At 39.3% G+C, this 19,112-nt stretch overlaps 1 protein-coding gene across 3 annotated transcripts in view; it reads right to left on the minus strand.

Annotated features, from left to right (window-relative positions):
• LOC131044884 (phosphatidylserine decarboxylase proenzyme 3) overlaps positions 1-19,112 on the minus strand; it is a 265,342-nt gene that overhangs the window by 53,864 nt on the left and 192,366 nt on the right. For all 3 annotated transcript variants that reach the window (XM_057978357.2, XM_057978356.2, XM_057978355.2), the window contains one exon: positions 2,731-2,877. In XM_057978357.2, coding sequence (XP_057834340.2) covers positions 2,731-2,877 — 147 coding nt within the window. The remainder of the gene's footprint in view (positions 1-2,730; positions 2,878-19,112) is intronic.

Raw genomic sequence — 19,112 nt, forward strand, 5'->3', positions numbered from 1 at the left:
AACATATTCGACAAGAGAAAACAATATACTGTGATCGGTAGTAAATATAATCGTTTACTTTTCATCTGCAGAGGCAAATCAATAAGACTAATAAATTCGATTTTACATTCCTTATATCCCACACTAAAACTTTAAACTAGTTGTCTCAGAATTCTGATTGCTCAGAAAGTAATAACAGTCTATTTACATTTACAAGTTTTTAAATTAAATGGAAGATGATTTATTTTTTGACACTTCAATAGTCAAAGATAAATAATAAAAGTTAAAACATCATTAAAGGCCAAATTGCACCTTTCTTGGGAATCGCGCCAACCGTAAATGGAGAAGATTAAAGAAGATTTTAGGTCTTCTTTTCACTATGCTAAGTTTTGATATTTTTGTTTGGAGCTCTGAGAGGAGTTTTTGGCCAAGGGTTTCAACAGAAGATTCTTCTACAGTGATCAGAGGTATCGGTACAGGAAAACGTGGGATTCTTGTACAACAACATCAGAGGCTATGAAATATCAGTTGATCTTTCTCTTACAGTTGGTTTCATTCAGGGGCCAAGTTTGTGCTTATTAGTCAGAGAGGCACCATTATTTATCAGTATTTTGTTGCTGCAGCAAACAAGAAAACAAAGATACCCAAAGGAGATATTTTTGATGGCTGTACGGCTGTCTGGGGAGTAGCGCCAATCACCTAAGGGGCTGCGATTTGCATGTTGGAAGGATCCAAAAAATAAACAAAATAAGGAGAAGGTGCGCCTAGCCTAGAGTCATCCATTGAGCTACCATGCAAGCTGTTTGGGTCAGTCTGGAGTGAGTTATAGCATGCTGTCATAATGGACTGTGTATGACCAGCAAGGAAGAAATAAGGGTTTCCAACAATTCTTGATATTTTTCAGTTCCTATCTTTTATTGTCTGTTTATGTATTGAGGGTAAATAAAGGTTGAATACATGTAATAAGGGTTTGATCAGTTTATTACTATATTAGAATTGATTTCTAGCGTTTCCCTATAGTTGCTTTTTGTGCTTAAGTTTGTCAAAATTATATTTGCTGCTACAAATGGGCAAAGAACACACTTGAAACGCAACAGGTTCAGTTAAACGTCAATTGTTTCAGTTGAGGACCTTTTAAGGTTCTTACAAGATCTGTCCTAGAGGGTGTGGTGTCCAAGTTTGGAAGCTCCAATTTGATGATATAGGTGCAAGATCAGACCTGTGCATGTTTAGATGTTATGGATCCACTTGTACTGTCATTCTAAAGCCATTTGGCCATTTGGGTATTGTAGAAAATGATTATATGTTGCTGTCCATTTTTGCAATAAATCTGAAAGTAATTTCTAGTTGTGGGTTTATGTCATTTGAGTATTTTGGATATATTTCTGTTATTTCTTTGCTGCCAATATTGTCTTTGTATTTCCTATTTTGTGCATGGTTTACTTGCAAACATCTAAGCATCAAATAGAAAACTTTAAAAATAAGGGTGTATATTACATTCTTTATTCAAATGTACCTATTTTATAAGTTTGCAATGAAATAATTGAAAACTCACTAAAAACACTAAATGAAGGGTTCTCCTTGAAAACCAAAGGGTTATTCCTCACGAGGGGTGCCATTTGTTTTTGGAAGCCAAAATGAATTGTTGAAAAAGGACAAATAACTTTTAAAATAAAATAGAATATTGAAGTAGGGTTATCTTGGTGGTGCTACTTGTCAAGATCCTGAAATGTAGCTCAAATTCATACTTTGGATATGAGTTGGAATGCTTAGATCATGAACTAGTTTTGATGGCCCAAGGGCACCCTCAAGACTATTAATGACCAGCTTCCAATGTCAAATTCTATTTGAATAACTCTAAAATGCAATATAAGAAAATGTGGAAATGCCAAAAAACTCAATATTTGGAAACTCGCTATAGACCTTGTGTTTTGTAGGTTTTTGTTCTTGACAAAAGAAATTTAATGCATATAAACTAGACATTTAAAATTATTTTAACCTGTCCCTCAAACTAATACATCCTCACAATATGATATTTATACATTCATTTAAAATCAGTGCAAACAAAGGGAAAGAAAGCTGAACTAGAATGAAAGTAAAGGTAAGATTTATCCATGTATTTAAGGAAATCGATATTGATCAAAATGGCCAACTTAACAGTCAGTTAACATCGCCATTTCCTACAAATACAATGTTGCAATTACCATTACTAATCTACATCCAAATCAAGACATAAATACATCTATATCCAGTTATCAAATAAACAGAATCGATGCTAAAAGTGTGGTAATGAGTTGAAGAAACCTTTTTCATCATATCTAGAACCATTTTTCACAAAGATGATTTCCATTCACCTAGGAGATTTCTATACTTTTCAAGCAAAGCTTGCTATGAAAGCTAAAGCCAGAACTAATTGTTTCCAAGAGGATGAATATCTTTTAATATTGGGGCAAGGATCACATGCTTTCTTTTTCAGCTTTCATAGGAAGATAATCCACGTGTTATTACATTTCTCAGCTGAGATAACTCTTACATTTTTTTATGTGTAGTTTATGATCCATAAATTCAATGGAAAACAAAGATATACTCATATATATATAAATATAGCTACAAAATGACAAGCATAAATGTGATAATCCCAGAATTCCAATCACCCCATGATTCCTACATAGTAATTTGTTAGAATCAATTTTTTTGACATTCCCTGCTATTTATTTAAAAGGACCAAAGAATGATGGATTGAAGCTTTACCTTTATCCAAAATCGTTTACTGTAGTCTTGGGACATAAATGCCATAAGTCGAGAATCAGCACCACATACAGCAACATGGTCGTTATCTTCATATGCAACTGGCCGACAACCTGGCTTAAGCTCTCTTATGAAGAACTCATTGAATGTCTGAAAAAGATTAAAAAGGCATTGTAAACAAATGTGCACATTTCAAATACTTGATGTTAGTAATTGAGGAAAGGATAAGTATTCATGAAATTATGGATTGGAGTACTGAGAATTGGCCATAACAAATTAATTATTTTTAAAAGCACTCAATTCAATAAGGTCTTCACTCTTCTGTAGCATCCTCAATGATGGTTTTTATTCTTGAACATCAGAAAATCAGTGCTCGGTACTATTTTAACAGAAAAACATCTATCTAACATTTGCTGCTAAGAAGTACTACTTAAGAACAATAAACAAACTCATTCTTCCATGTAATAGAATATAAATAATCCTATGATATATAATCTTGAGGGTTGAAATCCTCATGCAATACCATGCTGTGTGCTTCAAAAAAATTCTATAAAATGTTTGTAGACAGCAAATATGCCGCTCATAAATAAATAATTTGTTATGTTTTGATTATAAGGCAGTGTAATTAGTTCCTGAGAGTTGGGTCGGTTACCAACGGTGGCTGCCTTAACCAACCTTCTAGTACTATTTATATTGTTTTTGTATCAGGAATAGTTCATGTTGATGTTATACAAAATTACACTTGGTAATAAAGAAAGATCATTATGCCATATGCTATATTGAATTGCTCTTATTCTGTTATGTCACTGTAATCTGTTTATTTTTCGTAAGTTAGAAATATCCCGTTTGGAAGTAAACATTTTGGTGTTGTTGCCGATACGAACTCAGAGACCAGCATGACGGCAAGTGGTATGCACGTGTAATGGGCTGACCATTCGAACAACAAGTACGTGTAACCGAAAGTGACAACGAAGAAGTGGTAGCACAAGAAGAAGCACGAGAAGATCGATTGACGGAAGATTTGGTAGATCTGTGGGAAGTTTCGGTCACGCAGTACGTGCAGAGGGAAGCTCAGTAGCAAGCAGTCCTTGCAGGAATGGTATGCGACGAACTTGTTGACGTGGCTAAAGTCGCATCGCTGCAACTCTATCCGGCCAACACAGAATAGAATGATCTCGCCGAGTATCCTATCCTCTCTTGTATAAGGAAGCCCTAATGCTTCTTTTAATCGATCAAAGGAGACAACCTCAAGGTTCCAAATGTCAGTTCTTGACTGCAGGATAACTCAGTGACTGATGTGTTTTGCTAGGAGCACAATGGGACTTACGTTTTACAACAACTTGGTATGTATCTGATTCTCGAACTGGGAAATAAAAGCAAAAGAGAAGGGTTTAGGAAACCTAAAATTAATAAGATTGATATGCGGGTCAACGGATTCAACATAACCAATCCCTTCTTGGTCAAAATGGCTCACAACCTCGCAGAAACGGTGCAATCTTCAAAGGGACTTGGAAGATTTTCAGACTACAAATGCATGGCTAAGCACCCAATTCTAGCGTAGCTCAAACAGACACCAGCAATAGAACTAAATGCAATTAAAGGGCTCAGGCTAACCATACACAAGAACATACAATCAGTATATCCTCAATGGTATGAGCCCGAATCCATCAAATACCTGCACACCCAAAAGAAAGATCTATCTAAATTGCTGAAAGAAACCATGCAAACGGGCTAAAACCAAGATGATAAACACCAAATCAATGTCCATTATATTGGTTCCAGCTGCCTATTACAACAACTTCTGCAGCATCTCTATGCTATTCCTAAAATTTAACCTTCTACAATCTAACCTATTTTAACTAAAATCTAACTGCCTAAAAATCTAACCCTTTAACAGTCTAACTAGAGTCTAAGCCCTTACAATGAGAGGCATCCTGCCTTTTATAGAATTTACAATTTGAACTAGTGGCCAAGATCGACTGCATCCAAGGGTTGCAATTTGCCTTCCAGAAGCATGGTAACTTTAACCCATGCCCACTCAATTCTCAGCTATCCCCCCAACCACCTTCTCAACTACCTATCACTATTTGGCATTAATTCGGTCAATCCGATAGTTGAACATAATTGTCCAAAATTGACCTGTGTTCCAGTTTGTTTCAAAATATCTTGAGCGGGACCCACAGGCAGCTTTACATTTAACAATTTTAGTTTTTAGAAACTGAACTTCTAGAATTAAATCCAGTAGTGTATTCTTTTGAGGATGCACATTTGTTGCATTCTGAATGTTCTTCGGTCTTTGGTCTCTGTGGTGGAATTCAATTTGGAGTCCAGCAGCATGCTTCCCAATGCTTGGTTCCGATCTCGTGCTCCTATATCTTCTTCTCCAGCTTCCAGCGCCTGGCTTTGATCTTGTGTCAAGTCGCCACTTTAGCTCCTCCCGATGTCGTTTTCCTGCAAACAATCAATTTCACCTTTAATCAATTAATTGGACAAATATTAAATTTTATTTAACGTCTACCTTCGTCTCAGTGGAGTTCGGGCTATAAGAAGCTCTTTGTGAAATGTGTCTTTTAAATGTCTCTCCTCAAATGTGAAATCTGATCCTTCATCTTGATTCGCTCTCCAACTTAGACAAAATTTAGGCCTGAGAGGTGAACTGGGAGATATTAAGTTTAAGCCTTTTTTAAGAAGCATATCCAATTTCAAACGCTTCACCTAAAATGTGAGATTTTGGCTTTCCATTTTAACACCACCCTTGTGAAATTTCGTGGGATTTTACCTTTTTTAATCACCTAAGTCTTGGAATTTCGGGCATACTGGGGGGTTTTGAGAGATTTTACTTTTTAGGTTATAACCCCCCTTTTGGCAATTTCAAGTTCAACAGGAGAAATGAAAGATGATCTTTAACTTATGTTTATTTGCTCTCTTGACTTTTAGGCCCTTGGAGCTGGAATGAGAGATGTTTCTAAGTTTACAAAATGTCTTTGCCTTCACTTTCAGTCGACTCTGGCGTATTGAGAGACTTGATTTCATGTTTACTTGCTCTCAAAGTCGAATTTCGAGCCTCTCAACATTTTTCGGAGAAATTTTAAAACGCCTAGTTTTGCACTGCTGGGGGAAATCCTGCTGCTTGGGCGATGCCACTTTCCATCATATGTCTAGGCTTGTCGTAGGCATTAGGGGAGAAGACAGTTCCTGAAATCTTGAATATCAATATGGCCCAGGTCAGTATCGTCGACACTGTCCTAGACACTCTGAACTTTTGACTCCCTCGGTCCCCCTCTTTGATACTGATACTTCATCCTTTCGACTCGGCAAGGGATATCTGATTTGGATGCTCGTGATGTCTTGGCTGTAGCAGGCATCTTTGATGATTCTACCACCGATTTAGGCATTTATCCTGCATAGCCGGATGCGGATTACGAGGCGATAAAAAGGAAGTGAAGCGGGTTAGATAAAGGATATACCAGCATACCAGGATCAATTAAAAAATCGAATTGAAAGAACAACATGATATTGTTGGCTAAAAGCTTGATTGATTTAAACATGAATATTTATGAAGCTTTTCGATTACAGATTTACACTTAGTCATTAATTTCAAAATGGACAAAGCTTGAGAAATTTTCCTAAGTTTGAAAATGCATTTTTCAGCTGATTCTTAGGAGTAAGTTCTAATTTCAGTTGCTTTGCATGACACCTTACAAACAGAAAAAGATGCGATTTTGAAGACTTAAGCATTTTAATCTATTTTTTGCACACACATCTATCCAATTTGCAAATATTTCAAACAATTGAGAGAGGTAAAGCACACGTACCTAGTGAAAATGAATGGCGAGAAATTGCACGATTTGCCTTGCAAGAACGAATTCCAAATTTTGAATGGGAGACTCTACAATTTAAATTTCAACAGTTAACTCCCTATTCAAAATTTCACGCCTTTGGTTTGGAAGGAAAATGAAGATTTACACACTTAGACATAGCGATTTACCTTGGGCGATTTTGGTGATTTCTAACTTCGTGATTTTATGGCGCTGAGAATGGTGTTAATGGCATTTTACTTTTCAAGGCTCATAAAACTTCGCGATTTTACCTTACGCGATCCTCAACAAAATGGAGAGGGTTTCAGATTATGAAGATTCACGAAATTGCCCTATGGTAAGCCATTACGGGGTCTACTGAGTTTGCAAGGTTTGTAAAAATCGCGATTTTACCTTTAATGCAAACTGTGCTCTTTGGGTTTACCCTCCAAATCTTACGCCATTTCCTTTTCACGCGACTTTACCCTGACTTCAGCAGTTTGTGAAAATTGTGATTTGCCTTGGTCACGCGAAGTTCAGTGTTTTGACGCCCTTTGTCAACCTCGCAACCTCTGAAGAAATCGCGATTTTCTCCAAGTCGCGAATTTCGGGAGTTGGGTGTGGTTTGATAATCTTCAGACCCTTTTGACAAGTTTGCAAACTTCGGCAACTTTTAGTGTTCTACCAATTTCAGCGATTTTGGGGCTCTTGTTAATTTTCAAACTTTACTTTCTTCGTGCTTTTCCTCCAAATCGCGATTTTCGGGGATATGGAGGCTTTTTGAAAATTTCGGTACTTTAAGTGCTTTTGCAAACTTCGGCCCTTTCGCACCTTTTGTCAATTTCGGACCTTTTTGGTCATTTGCTAATTTTCAAACTTTACTTTCTAACATTTTCGCCTAAAGGTTCGAATTTCGGCCCTTTTGGGCATTTTGCAAACTTTCACATTTTCTGACATATTGGCCGAAAGGTCCGAATTTCAGCCCTTTTGGGCATTTTGCAAACTTTCACATTTTCTGCGTTTTTTGCTTAAAGGTCTGAAATTCACCCCCTTTTGGGCATTCTGACAACTTTTACTTAAAAGTGCGAGTTTTGGCACTTAAGCAAGTTTTGTCCACTTTGGCACTTTGCATTCTTTATCTTCTTTATATCCCTTGGCGAAAATCGGCATTCATACAAATCGTGCAAACTTCTAAAAACATCATGTAATCTCTCCCATTATTCTTATGCGAAAATTGGCGTCTTTGGGTCCTCATGCAACCTTCAGATGCTTTATCCCTTGCTTGGCGGGTTTTTCCAGCTTCTATCATCCCACGCCTATCCAAGGCGATTTTACAAGCCTAAACAACCTCTTGGAATTGGTGCCCGAGGGCTCAACTGACAATACGGATTCACAAGCTCCTTCGCTCAACATCATCATCTCATAGACTGATCGCGGGCTTGCTCGAAAGGACTCGCGACACTCTGCGCGGACTTCAACAGGGTGAAGACGGAAAGGCTCAAAAAGGAAAGGGGACCCTGTCGGTGGCAGGGAGCGTGTGCAATGCACAACAGGTTCATAATGTCTTCCACGTGTCTCGCCTTAAGAAGGCACTTGGACACAATGTTGTGGTCTCTTTACATTTTTATCCCTTAGATGAGAAAGGACAATTGGTGTTGATTCCAGAAGAGATCATTGATTCAAGGGAACGTTCCTTGAGGAGAAGAACAATCAAGGAGTATTTGGTGAAGTGGAAGAACTTACTTGTGGAGGATGCTACTTGGGAGAATGAGGAGATTTTGCAGCATCCAGGCTTGCGGTTGCTTGAGGACAAGCAATCTTGGGGAGGGTAGACTGTAATGTCCCCTTCTCAGCAGTAGCTAATTCAGTAGGCCATTAGCCTATTCTGGAGACCCGTAGGCTAGTTGGGAGCAAAAATTAGGGTTTCCTATTGTCTAGGAGGATTCTTTGGTGTTTTCAGGGTGTATTCGTGGAGGTTTGTCGGTTTGGATTATGAATTCCTTTTGGATTTTCAGAGAGCTACAGGATGGTTTGACATGCATCTGCATCGGGTGACTTTTTCTGGACTTACTATTTTTAGTAAGTTCAAAAGCTGCTCAGAATGTGGTAAAAATCACTTTGGAAACACTTACTATTTTTAGCAGTATGCTATTTATAGTAAGTACTATTTTTGGCAAGGTTTCTACAGCTCAGCTCAGTGGCTATTTCTAGCAGTATTATTTTTGGCAGGTTCTTGTGTTCAAACTCAAAAGACTTGGTCTCAGCTCATTTTGGCAGTAGTTAGTATTTGGAAGTAAAAAGTATTTTTTTATATACTTTAATTATCCCCATGGCCTAAGCGTAATTTGTGTTATGACTTAAGAGAATGAAATATTATTTCTATCCAAAGTCTTTTTGGCAAAATATTTCACCTTCCAATTGAGACGTCAAGTGCAATTTTATGAATATTATTTTATAAGCATTATATTTATCAAAAGTGGCATTGAAGGGTGGATATGAGTTTGGCGTATTATGCTAATTATAATGAAATGAAATGAATACAAATTAAAGGAGATTTGAATGTGGATGTTTAATCCCATATTGGAGGGAAAGGAGATTCGACTTGGGGAGAAAGTTATAAATATGCACCTTGGCTCTCATTTTCGATATCCATGAATATTATAATGAAGTGCTGTCGGAAAGTTGATTGAATGCTTTGAGGATTGTCCTCCTAGATAGCGACAAAGTTGAGATTTGGAGTTGTTCTTCACTAAAAAGAATGGATGGATTCATTGCAAGTGTGTGTTCGAGTTTTCAAGTTTTTGGAGTGTTGTGTGTGTGCCAAGTTGCTGGTTTTGGTGTGGCTATAGCTTATTTTCATTCATATCTCTTTGTCCGGGTGTCCGCTCATTCTGGGTAGTGGCTCGTTCTCTTCCTATGTCCCAAGCGATCATTCTTGTAATTTGTAGTGCTTAATTTTGAGTATTCATTTTCACAATGCAAATCGTACTTCTGTCCTAGCCATACCATGTTGAGCTGTCTGGGAATGCATGCAAGAATTCATTTGGGGGTATTTGATGCAATTTGTTGGATCTAGCTTAATCGTCTGTCTTATATCTTTCATTTGCAACTGTTTTGGGGTCATTCCATTGAGTGTGGGTAAAGTTGTGATTATTTTGAGGTTGTTGGTCTACCTTATTCCATCGTGTTGTTTGCATTTTCAGAGTTTGAAATTGTTAGTGTGGAGAGTGTTCTTGGTGTGGTTGGTCTGTGTTGTTTTTGGGAGTGTATATCTTATTATTTGCAATTGTTGCTCTTGTTATCAGCATTGGACTTGTTATCAGCACTTGATTTACCATTCATATTCATCTTGTAATGCTGGTTAGTAGTACTAACAGCAAGTTTCTTGATTACTCTTAGTCCCACTGCATAAGTGGAAGAGGCTAGCTTTGCCGCCTATCTTTTGGACAGCGATATCTCATAATCAAAAAATCTATATTATGCATTGTAAAGCTGATTAGTAGTACTAACAGCTATCTAGTTTTGGATTGTTGCTCAGGACCAACTGAATAAGTGGAAGAGGTTGGCTTGCCGCCTTTCTTTTATTATTGTAACACTGTCCTCTCGCTGAATAAGCGGTTGAGTAAATTGCAATTCCATTTTCAGTCCTCCCACGGGATAAGTGGTCAAGTGATTGTTGCTATTTTCAGTTCCTTGTAATCTTGTAGTTGGTTGGTTGCATCACCAAACTTTTGTGGAAGTTCTCTCACCCGTTGGATAAGCGGAAGGGGCTAGCTTGCCGCCCAGTATTGTACTTTGCATTGTAATTTCCAGCAGATCATTGAGCTAACGATCCCCTTATCACCGTATGCTCTCACCTTCCCACATTGGGCTCTTGGTGATCAGAAAGTGGAAGGGTTACTTTCCGCAATGTTTTGATTATCATTTTCTAATCCTAACGGGTACTTGTGGTGCTTATAATTGGAAAAAATTGGAAAAATTTAAGGGGAATATTTCAAGGGATCAGCGACCCATAATCCTTGAGGGCATTGTCCCAAGATAGGTAAGGGCTTGGATCTATAAACTTATTATGGATGTATGATAGATGAACAATTTACTTATTAATAAATTAATTGATTGAACTATGTAATATCACCGATTTGATTCATGTTAGGATAGATTTGTCTCCTAACCAATTTAGTTGAAGTCATAAGTATATAGAAACAGATTAATTTTGGTTAAACCGGCCTAAACCAAGTAGGGGACATTACATATATAAGAGCTTGCAACCATTGAATGCCTTATTATTTAATATTACTTACGGATTATATACCTATGTTATTGCAGGGTGATGCCTTTGGTTGCAGATTCTATTTTAATTAATCACCAACAAGCATGTTGGGAGGGATCGTTTTCTTTGAAGCTTATGTTATTTCTTTTATTGAATCCTTCTTTGTAATGGGAGTGCTACCACCTCATGCGCAAGCTGTTTGTCAGTTTTCTTGGGTTTATGTTTCTTGTTGGTGCAATCGCCTCTTCTATGTGTTCATTATTAATAGCCATTCCTTGGCCAGGCATAGGGGTTATGATTTTGTTTTGGGGAAAAAACCATTCTTTTGGAGAAAGCATTATATTTCAGTAAGGTCGAGGGGAAGAAACATAGTGTTCTATAAATTGCTAGTAGTTAATTGTCCTATGAAAGGAAGGAAGAGATTAACTCTAGTCTCTGACAAGATTGTTCCTCTAGTCTAAGCTTGGATTGCATTGCTTGTGCTCTTAGCTTGTATCCAGAGCCAAATCTAGTCCAACTTAGGTAGTCACTGTCAACCTGAAACTACATTTTTAGGCATGAGTTTTTATTCATTTTCATCTTCGTAATGAGTTTATTATGTGCCAATTTTACTTGTTATGATAATGAGCAATAGGAGCTCGAAGAAAAGTACCATCTCTCTTCTTGAATATGTACGTATTAATTCGCTAAGCTTGCGATATAGATCGTTGTGGATGCATTAATCGGTAGTTTTGTTTAGTGCACCCATTCCATGGTACTGCTATTGAACTAACTAGGTCTTGATATTCAACAAGTGTTTTGAAAGCATGAATTTTCCTGTTAGTAGCTGTGATTGTAACCTATCATAAACTCAAAGGTCTGTTTTCTTAGGGAAAATCATCTTAATGGAATCGCAAATGGATATTATGAAATCTTAATCAATGTTAGTTATATATGCACCAAGTGAAGAAAGAAATTCAGAGGAGTAACATGCTTGTTTATTCTTGTCCTTGTAACCTTAACGTTTTGTTTAATGATTTGTGTTGTTAAATTGCCGACAAATGAATAATACTTTGTTATGTTTAGTTTAATAAATGGCAATTAAATGTTCCCGTAGGGGTTAGTTGGTAGTTGTTGATGTTTGGTATCTCAGCCAACCGTCGGATGGTATATACATGTCATGTTGTATTGGGAACGAGATCACTGTTGTTGTATTCATGACATGCTAGAATAAAAGTTATATCTTTCTGCCATAATTGTTTTTGTGAATTTTATATGTTGTTACTGTTCATGTACTTGTTGCTTTCTGTTTACTTCTGGTAGTTTGAGAACCCACACTGTAGGAAGTAAACATTTTGGCGTCATCGCCGATACAAACTCGGATATCAATATGATGGCAAGCGGTACGAACACATAATGGGTCGACTATTCCAACAGCAATTATTGGTAACCGAAAGTGACACTCAAGAAGAAGTGACGTAGGTGGAAGTACGGGAGGATCAACTGACAGAAGTCCTAGTAGATCTGTGGGAGGTTTCAGTCACTCAGTACATACAGAGGGAAGCTCGGGAGAGAGCAGTCCCTGAAGGCACGGTGAATGGCGAACTCACAATGAACACTGCCATCTTCGATCTTCTCGAAAGTCTTCGAAGATTGTTGGCATGGAATCCGATCAAACTACAAGACTGACGAGAGGAAAGCAACCGTGAACGACATCGGCAACATATACTGCAAAAATACAAAGAGAAGACCCATAGGGAGGAAGAGGAGCGGGATATGAGAAGACACTGTACCCCAGGCAATTAATGCCCCTACACCCAAACAAAGATTGATAAACCAAAAACACTCGAGAAGAGAGAGTCACATCAGTATGGAGATCTCACCGCCTGAGGGAACAAAGTGAAAGGAGATGGTGTTTAAGGGGAATCCTTGAAGGTTCAAAGAGTCTAGCAAGAAGTAGGAGTAGGAGTGTGATTAGAAGTTGTAGTTAGGAGAGGCAGAGACCGTGTATGTGGAATGGTTTGGTAGAGGTTGTGAGGAACCTACCACTTCCAGACGTAGCCTGTCTGTACACTCTGTATGTGACAAAGAGGAAGCATGAAACCTTGAAGCCAAGGTTGCCGAAATTATTGAAACCAACCTATACCAAATTGGGAATCTATCCTTGGTGGAGCAATCTAGGAGGGCCTAAGCTGAAGATTTTGCGAAGAACTATAGAAATGAAGGTGACCAAGGTGCAGAAGGCATAGAAGGTGGACACGTAGAGAGCTCACACGTGGCCAAGACTGCAAGAGAGGCACCTGAACACGGAGAGCAGGACAGTCGAACCTGCTCCAACGCACACGGTACCTTCCAAGCAAGGACAATGTTGCACAACTAGAGTAACTCGGAGAGGCAAAAACTTCCAAAGTTCACAGGAGATGGATTGGAGGACCCTGTACGGCATTGTAAAACATGTCTAACGATATGGGAGGCGAATGGCCAAGATGACCAGGATTATTGGTTAAAGGCATTCCCCGCCACCCTTTGGGGAATTGCTATTGATTGGTACACGAATCTAGACGCCAAGGAAAAGGGCGGGTGGAGTGAATTAAAGAAGGAATTTGAGGAGGAATTCAAACTCTTGAGGGATGACAGCAAATCGTGGTCGAAATCTATAATACCAAGGGAAAAGTGAGAATGTATGCACTTACAATCGTAGACTGAAAGAATTGTTGAGCGAGATGGAACACTAGTAGACCAATGGCTTGAAGAAGAGGTGGTTCATGGAGGGACTTGTCCCATCCCTCAGAAGAAAAATGAAAGTGGTTTCCCCGGCATCGTACGTTGAAGCCTACAACTAAGTGATGGACATTGAGAGCGAGAGTAAAACATCCAAAGGGAAGAAAAGGCTCAGTGATGATGATAGTACGGAAAGTAGCGACAGAGAGTCTAAACCTGTAAAAGCTATTCAAAGAGACATGATGGGGATGATGGAGTTGAAGGCAAAAACGGAGAGTGTCAAGGAAGGTAAGGAATTGCGGTGCACTGCTTGCAAGGTGGAAGGCCATACCAAGGGCACTTGCCCAAAGAAATCATTTTGTGACATCTGTCAAGTATTGGGATGCTCCAACTTAAAAACAAGGAGCACACAAGTGCTTTGTGCCTAAGGGGAACAAACAACCCCTCCGGCCACACCTCCAAAAACCCCTGCCAACTCCAATGCATCTCCTAGGGGGGACCGAAACAACAAGAAAGGGAATAACAACAGCAATAACAATACCTCGCAAAGGAGAATATAGTATTATGCGAAGGGTAGACCCATGATCCAATGCCGCAGTTGCAATGAATGGGGTCACTTCGCGCGGGACTACCAAAATGGCCGAAGAAGCAATGCAGGGTTGTTATGCAAATGGTCTAGACCCGGAAACCACAAGGACACTGACTACCCGAAGCAGAAAGGAGTAAACATGTTGGACGTGTAAGAGCCAAACAAGGAAGTACTGGCGATTACCAGGCTACAGACCAAGAAGGCACCATCTCGTGATCCCTGTACAGAAAAGGAGCTACTTCAAGAAGCGAAGATGGACATTCAATGGGTCATGGCAGAAGAAAGAAGCGTCTCACATGGTGCCGCTAGTACTCCTCTATGGTCGGAGTCCGAAAAGACCATAATGAAACAGATGCTGCAAGCCACCGTACCCGTAAGGGTATCGGACCTACTGCAGACCATGCCCCAATTGAAGATGGCCATTACCAACGTGGTTAGTGACAAAATAGCTAGCCAGGATCATTGTGAACGGTTGGAGAAGCCAACAACGAAGCCAATTGACAACTCACCCACTGACCCCAAGCTATTAACCGTAAGCATCAAAAGGAAGCCTATTATGGTCGAAATGGAATAATGGGGTGGAAGCTAACTAATACCATCGTCAACGAAGAGGCGCCGACCAGCACGACATTAAGTTGCTCAGGACAATCATGGCACAAAAGGTCAGTATTGGTACTCAACACTTCTTCCTCGACTTCGTGATCATCCCACTTGATAAGAAGGCATACGATGCCCTCCTCAGAAGGGGCTGGTTGATCGCCACCAAGGCAAACCATAGTTGGAAAAGATATACATTCTCCATCGAGAGCGAAGGATGGAAGTATGTCATGAATCAGGCTGTAAGTGAAGAATTGGCATCCTCCGACTCAGACTCCAACAACTATAATGACTATGAATGGGGTTCTAAGGATGGAAAGAGAAGGATGGAACCTAATGACAAGGGGGTGCTCAAACTAGAAGGTTACTTGGAGGATGAAACCAGCTCTCTTAACAGGCTATTCCACTAGCAAATGGAGGACTATGAGGTCTTCCACCCAGAGTGTAACATGTTGGAAATTAGGGAGATCGAAGAGGTTGGCGAAGATACGGAGAGAGCAGCTTTCCCCCCGAAGTATGGAGAATACCGGAAGGGAGTGGCAAGGGTGGATGACACACCCGCCCACCGGTTTGAAAGGGACAAAGCAATAAAATATGAGGAATCGAATAGTGAACCTTGGTGACGAAGATAACCAAAAGATTATTATGGTTGGAGATGATTGGAACCTCTATAGCATCCCTTGCTAACTCTGATTTGAAAATTTCTGATTTGAATGCTCAAGGAATATTGTCAAACACTTGTCATGAGACTTTTGTACTTGTTGATTGTGGTTTTTTTTTTTGTATTCTTTTGTATGAGATGATAATATGCATTCATTGAACTCAAATGGACATATATCAAAATCTGAAACTGAATGAGAATGCAATGTAAAACCTACCACTAACCTTTCAATGACAATGAGTGACTGAAATTGCATAATATATGCATCTACAGTTGATAGATATTTCTACTAACATTTGGCATGCATTCTAAGAGACTACTCAAAGAGTTTATTGACTGAAAAAGAACCTCTAGCTGCTAGTCATTTAGTCAAACATTTTCAATGCATTCTAATTATGCAATAAGATCATCTACAACAAGAGGCATTATGACAAACACTTGGCATGGAAACCTACTTTCGGAACTTTATCCTTAATTGAGGCATTTCATCAAACATATAGCAGTCTTCTTTTCAGACTCAGAGCTTAAGTAACCAGATTATTCAGTCTAGCATATAAGTGCAGATTTGTAATAAATGCAACTAGTTTGAGAATTCATAAGTTTCCAGATTTTTTCAAAACTTCAACACAGCAACTTCTAAATGATTAGTCCAGTCAAATGGTTCGCACCCAGCAAAGGTTTCATGATAATGAATGCATAGATGGTTGGTGAAGTGAATGCACCTGTACAGATTTGATTATATTCTCTGATTTATGCCCATGTCTAACACTCTCCAATGCTCACGACCAGCAAAGAGACAAGCCCTGTCAAATGCGAATGATAAGAAGTTCAAGCTCTGCCTGTAGATGGACGTCCAGTCCTGATTTTATACCTTGAACTCCTATCAGCAATAGATAATTTCCCTGACTGCAAGTGTAAGTTCTTGGTCTGCTTATTCTTTTCCAAAATCCACCATTAAATCTAGATGTGAACTCCGTTTGAATCCACCAATCTTGAAGGAATGGGTTTCCGTCCAGCCTTCACTAATTCCAAGGGTTTTCATCCTTAGAATATCCAGTCACTGATTTCCAGCAACAATGAAGAAATAGTTTCAATATCTAATTCTCATAACATGCTCTTGAAGGAAGACAAGGTTTGTTTATAATGACTCAAACTCCAAATCAATCTCCATGCTCAATGTGGGATAAATCCTCCTTTACATTTAATTCCTCCTTAAGGCTCGATTTTCCCATAAAAGATATGTTAATAACATTTAAAATGTTATTTCATTAAGACTAAGGGAAAACATTTAATATTTCATTAAGATTGCCATTCATAATTAATTCCTCAAATGGCCCCCTTTTTATGATGAATTGACCCTCAAGTTATAAAATTAAGTTATAACTTATATTATCACCTTTTAATAAATAATTATCATTTAGGCCAATTAAACATTAATAACTCCTCGAATATTCATTATTTTTCAATCATGTTTGAACCAGAGGGTCAACAACTACATCCACTATGCATCTAACAGCCTTACTAAATATAGTAAGGGTCCCTCTCAATCAACCACTTACTTACTATAAATAGTAAGTGTGTGAAACAGAGTCAAACGAAGGCCAAGCTGAACCAAACAAAGAGCAATCCTGAACACTTCTGACCTCCAGAATGGGAATAAGCCTCCTGCACTGCCAACTGGGACCCTCTAACCATCAGTCTTAGACTACGAGGGCCAATAATAGGCTAATCCAATCATAAATCATATCATTCGAAAAAGGGGAAATTACAACCTCGTACTTTAGGCGGCGACGTTTAAAATTTTCATGGAGTACAAGGATGTGTTTTCTTGGACGTACAAGGACCTAAGGGATATATCTCTAGAACTTTGTGTGCATTGAATCCCTCTCGTATCGGGTGCCCAACCCATACGGAAGAGGCTGTACCGGATGAACAAGAATAATGCTGGCAAGGTGAACGAGGAAATTGACAAGATGTTGGAGGCAAGAATAATTTACAAAGTGGAAATGAGCAGGTGGGTCTCGCCAATAGTGATATCTTTGAAGAAGGAAGCCAATCAAATAAGGATTTGTGTAAATTTCAGATGCCTCAATGCAATCACGATCAAGGACCCCTTCTCGATCCCATTCACTGTCAGTATCTTGGAAGGGGTATGGATGGATTCTGGAGTACAACCAAATAAGTATAGCGGAGGAGGACAAGTTGAAGACCACATTCGCGGTGGAGGACGGGGTGTATGCATACAATAGAATGTCCTTCGGCCTGTGCAACGCCCCAGCCACCTTCTAGAGGATCATACTGCGTAGTTTTGATAAAATGTCCATGAGAAATTTTAAAGCCTTCTTGGATGAATGGTCGATATACAGTGGGCAGGAAACTCACCTCACTGCATTGAGGGAGTGTATAGAAAGGTGCCGAAGGGCATGACTGGCACTGAACCCTAAGAAGTATAGACTTATGGTGCCACAAGGGCAATTGCTCAGTCACATAGTATGTAGGGAAGGACTAAAGACCGACCCAGATAAGATAGGCGTCATCATCAAGATGGAGAGCCCAAAAGATGTCATAGGAGTGAAGTCCTCCCTAGGGCACGTTGACTACTACAAAAGGTTTATCAAGGGCTTCGCGACATTTCTTACCCATTAGACATACTGACAAAGAAAGTGTCATGTCCCCTAATAAGTGATTACGAATGTATAGAATATTAATTATCTTATATTAAATTCCCATTCACTTATATAAATAATTAATATTTATAAGACATATTTTGCAATTATATGTATTTTTGTTGAGCCGTAATTAGTCTTAACTATTACGGGAATTCTCAACCAACTCTTGTCAATAAAAGGATGGGCTCACGATAGCAAGAGGATGGGATTTAATTAAGAAAAGAAACCAGTGAAGGTTGATTATCTACGGGATGTCAACAATAGAAGAGTGAATTCCTTTCGCCGGCTTTGCTCTGTCTTATTGGAATCGAAGTGTTGAACCACAGAGACGTTGTATTTATCCACCGTTTGTGAGGAAGGTTTCGGCATTGGTGGTAGACACAGGCAAAGCATCACACGCAGGCTACGTTCCATCTTCCTCGTATTACATCCGGAAGCACTGCAGGAAACAAACTCCGTGGCTAGGCATAGTATTAAAGCTTCGTTCATTCGCGGAGAACCTGTGGAAACCGCACAAACTGCAAAGTGGAGATGGGTATCGGGTTTGCAAACACCGTGGAGAGTCCAACGGTGTGAGTTCCAGGCATTTCATATATGCCGTGACAGGAAGGGGAGCCAAGGTGACATTAATCACGACTTGTGCGTCCAGGCTAGAGGTCCGATAATGGAACATGTAACCATTGCATAAGGACAACAAATGATTTACAGCTACCTGTTGTGCGTTGCACACGCCCCCTGTCGCCGACAGGGTCCCCCCCCCCTTTCCAGTTTTGAGCTTTTTGATCGTCATCCCGAGAATCGAAACAGAGTTTCTCGTGTCTCCTCGAGCGAGTTCGTGATCAGTTCGTAAGTTGATCGACGTTGGAGTAATGAACCAATGAGTCCTCTTGACTGATCTGGCTTTCGGGCGTAAATGCCGAAAGTTTGTTCCAAAATTCCAAAGCCTAACGCAATGCAAGCATTTTTTTTTCGGACTCCAGGTCCGAACTTGGCGAAAGTCAAGTCGAGCTGTTAAGTTTAAAACGTTATGCGCTCCCCCCCCTTTTTGGATGTAAGCGTCCGAAGGTGAAAATTCAAAATTTGAAAGCATAAGGTGGCAATC

The sequence above is a fragment of the Cryptomeria japonica genome, chromosome 1 (assembly GCF_030272615.1).
Source record: "Cryptomeria japonica chromosome 1, Sugi_1.0, whole genome shotgun sequence".
In the NCBI taxonomy this organism is placed as follows: domain Eukaryota; kingdom Viridiplantae; phylum Streptophyta; class Pinopsida; order Cupressales; family Cupressaceae; genus Cryptomeria; species Cryptomeria japonica.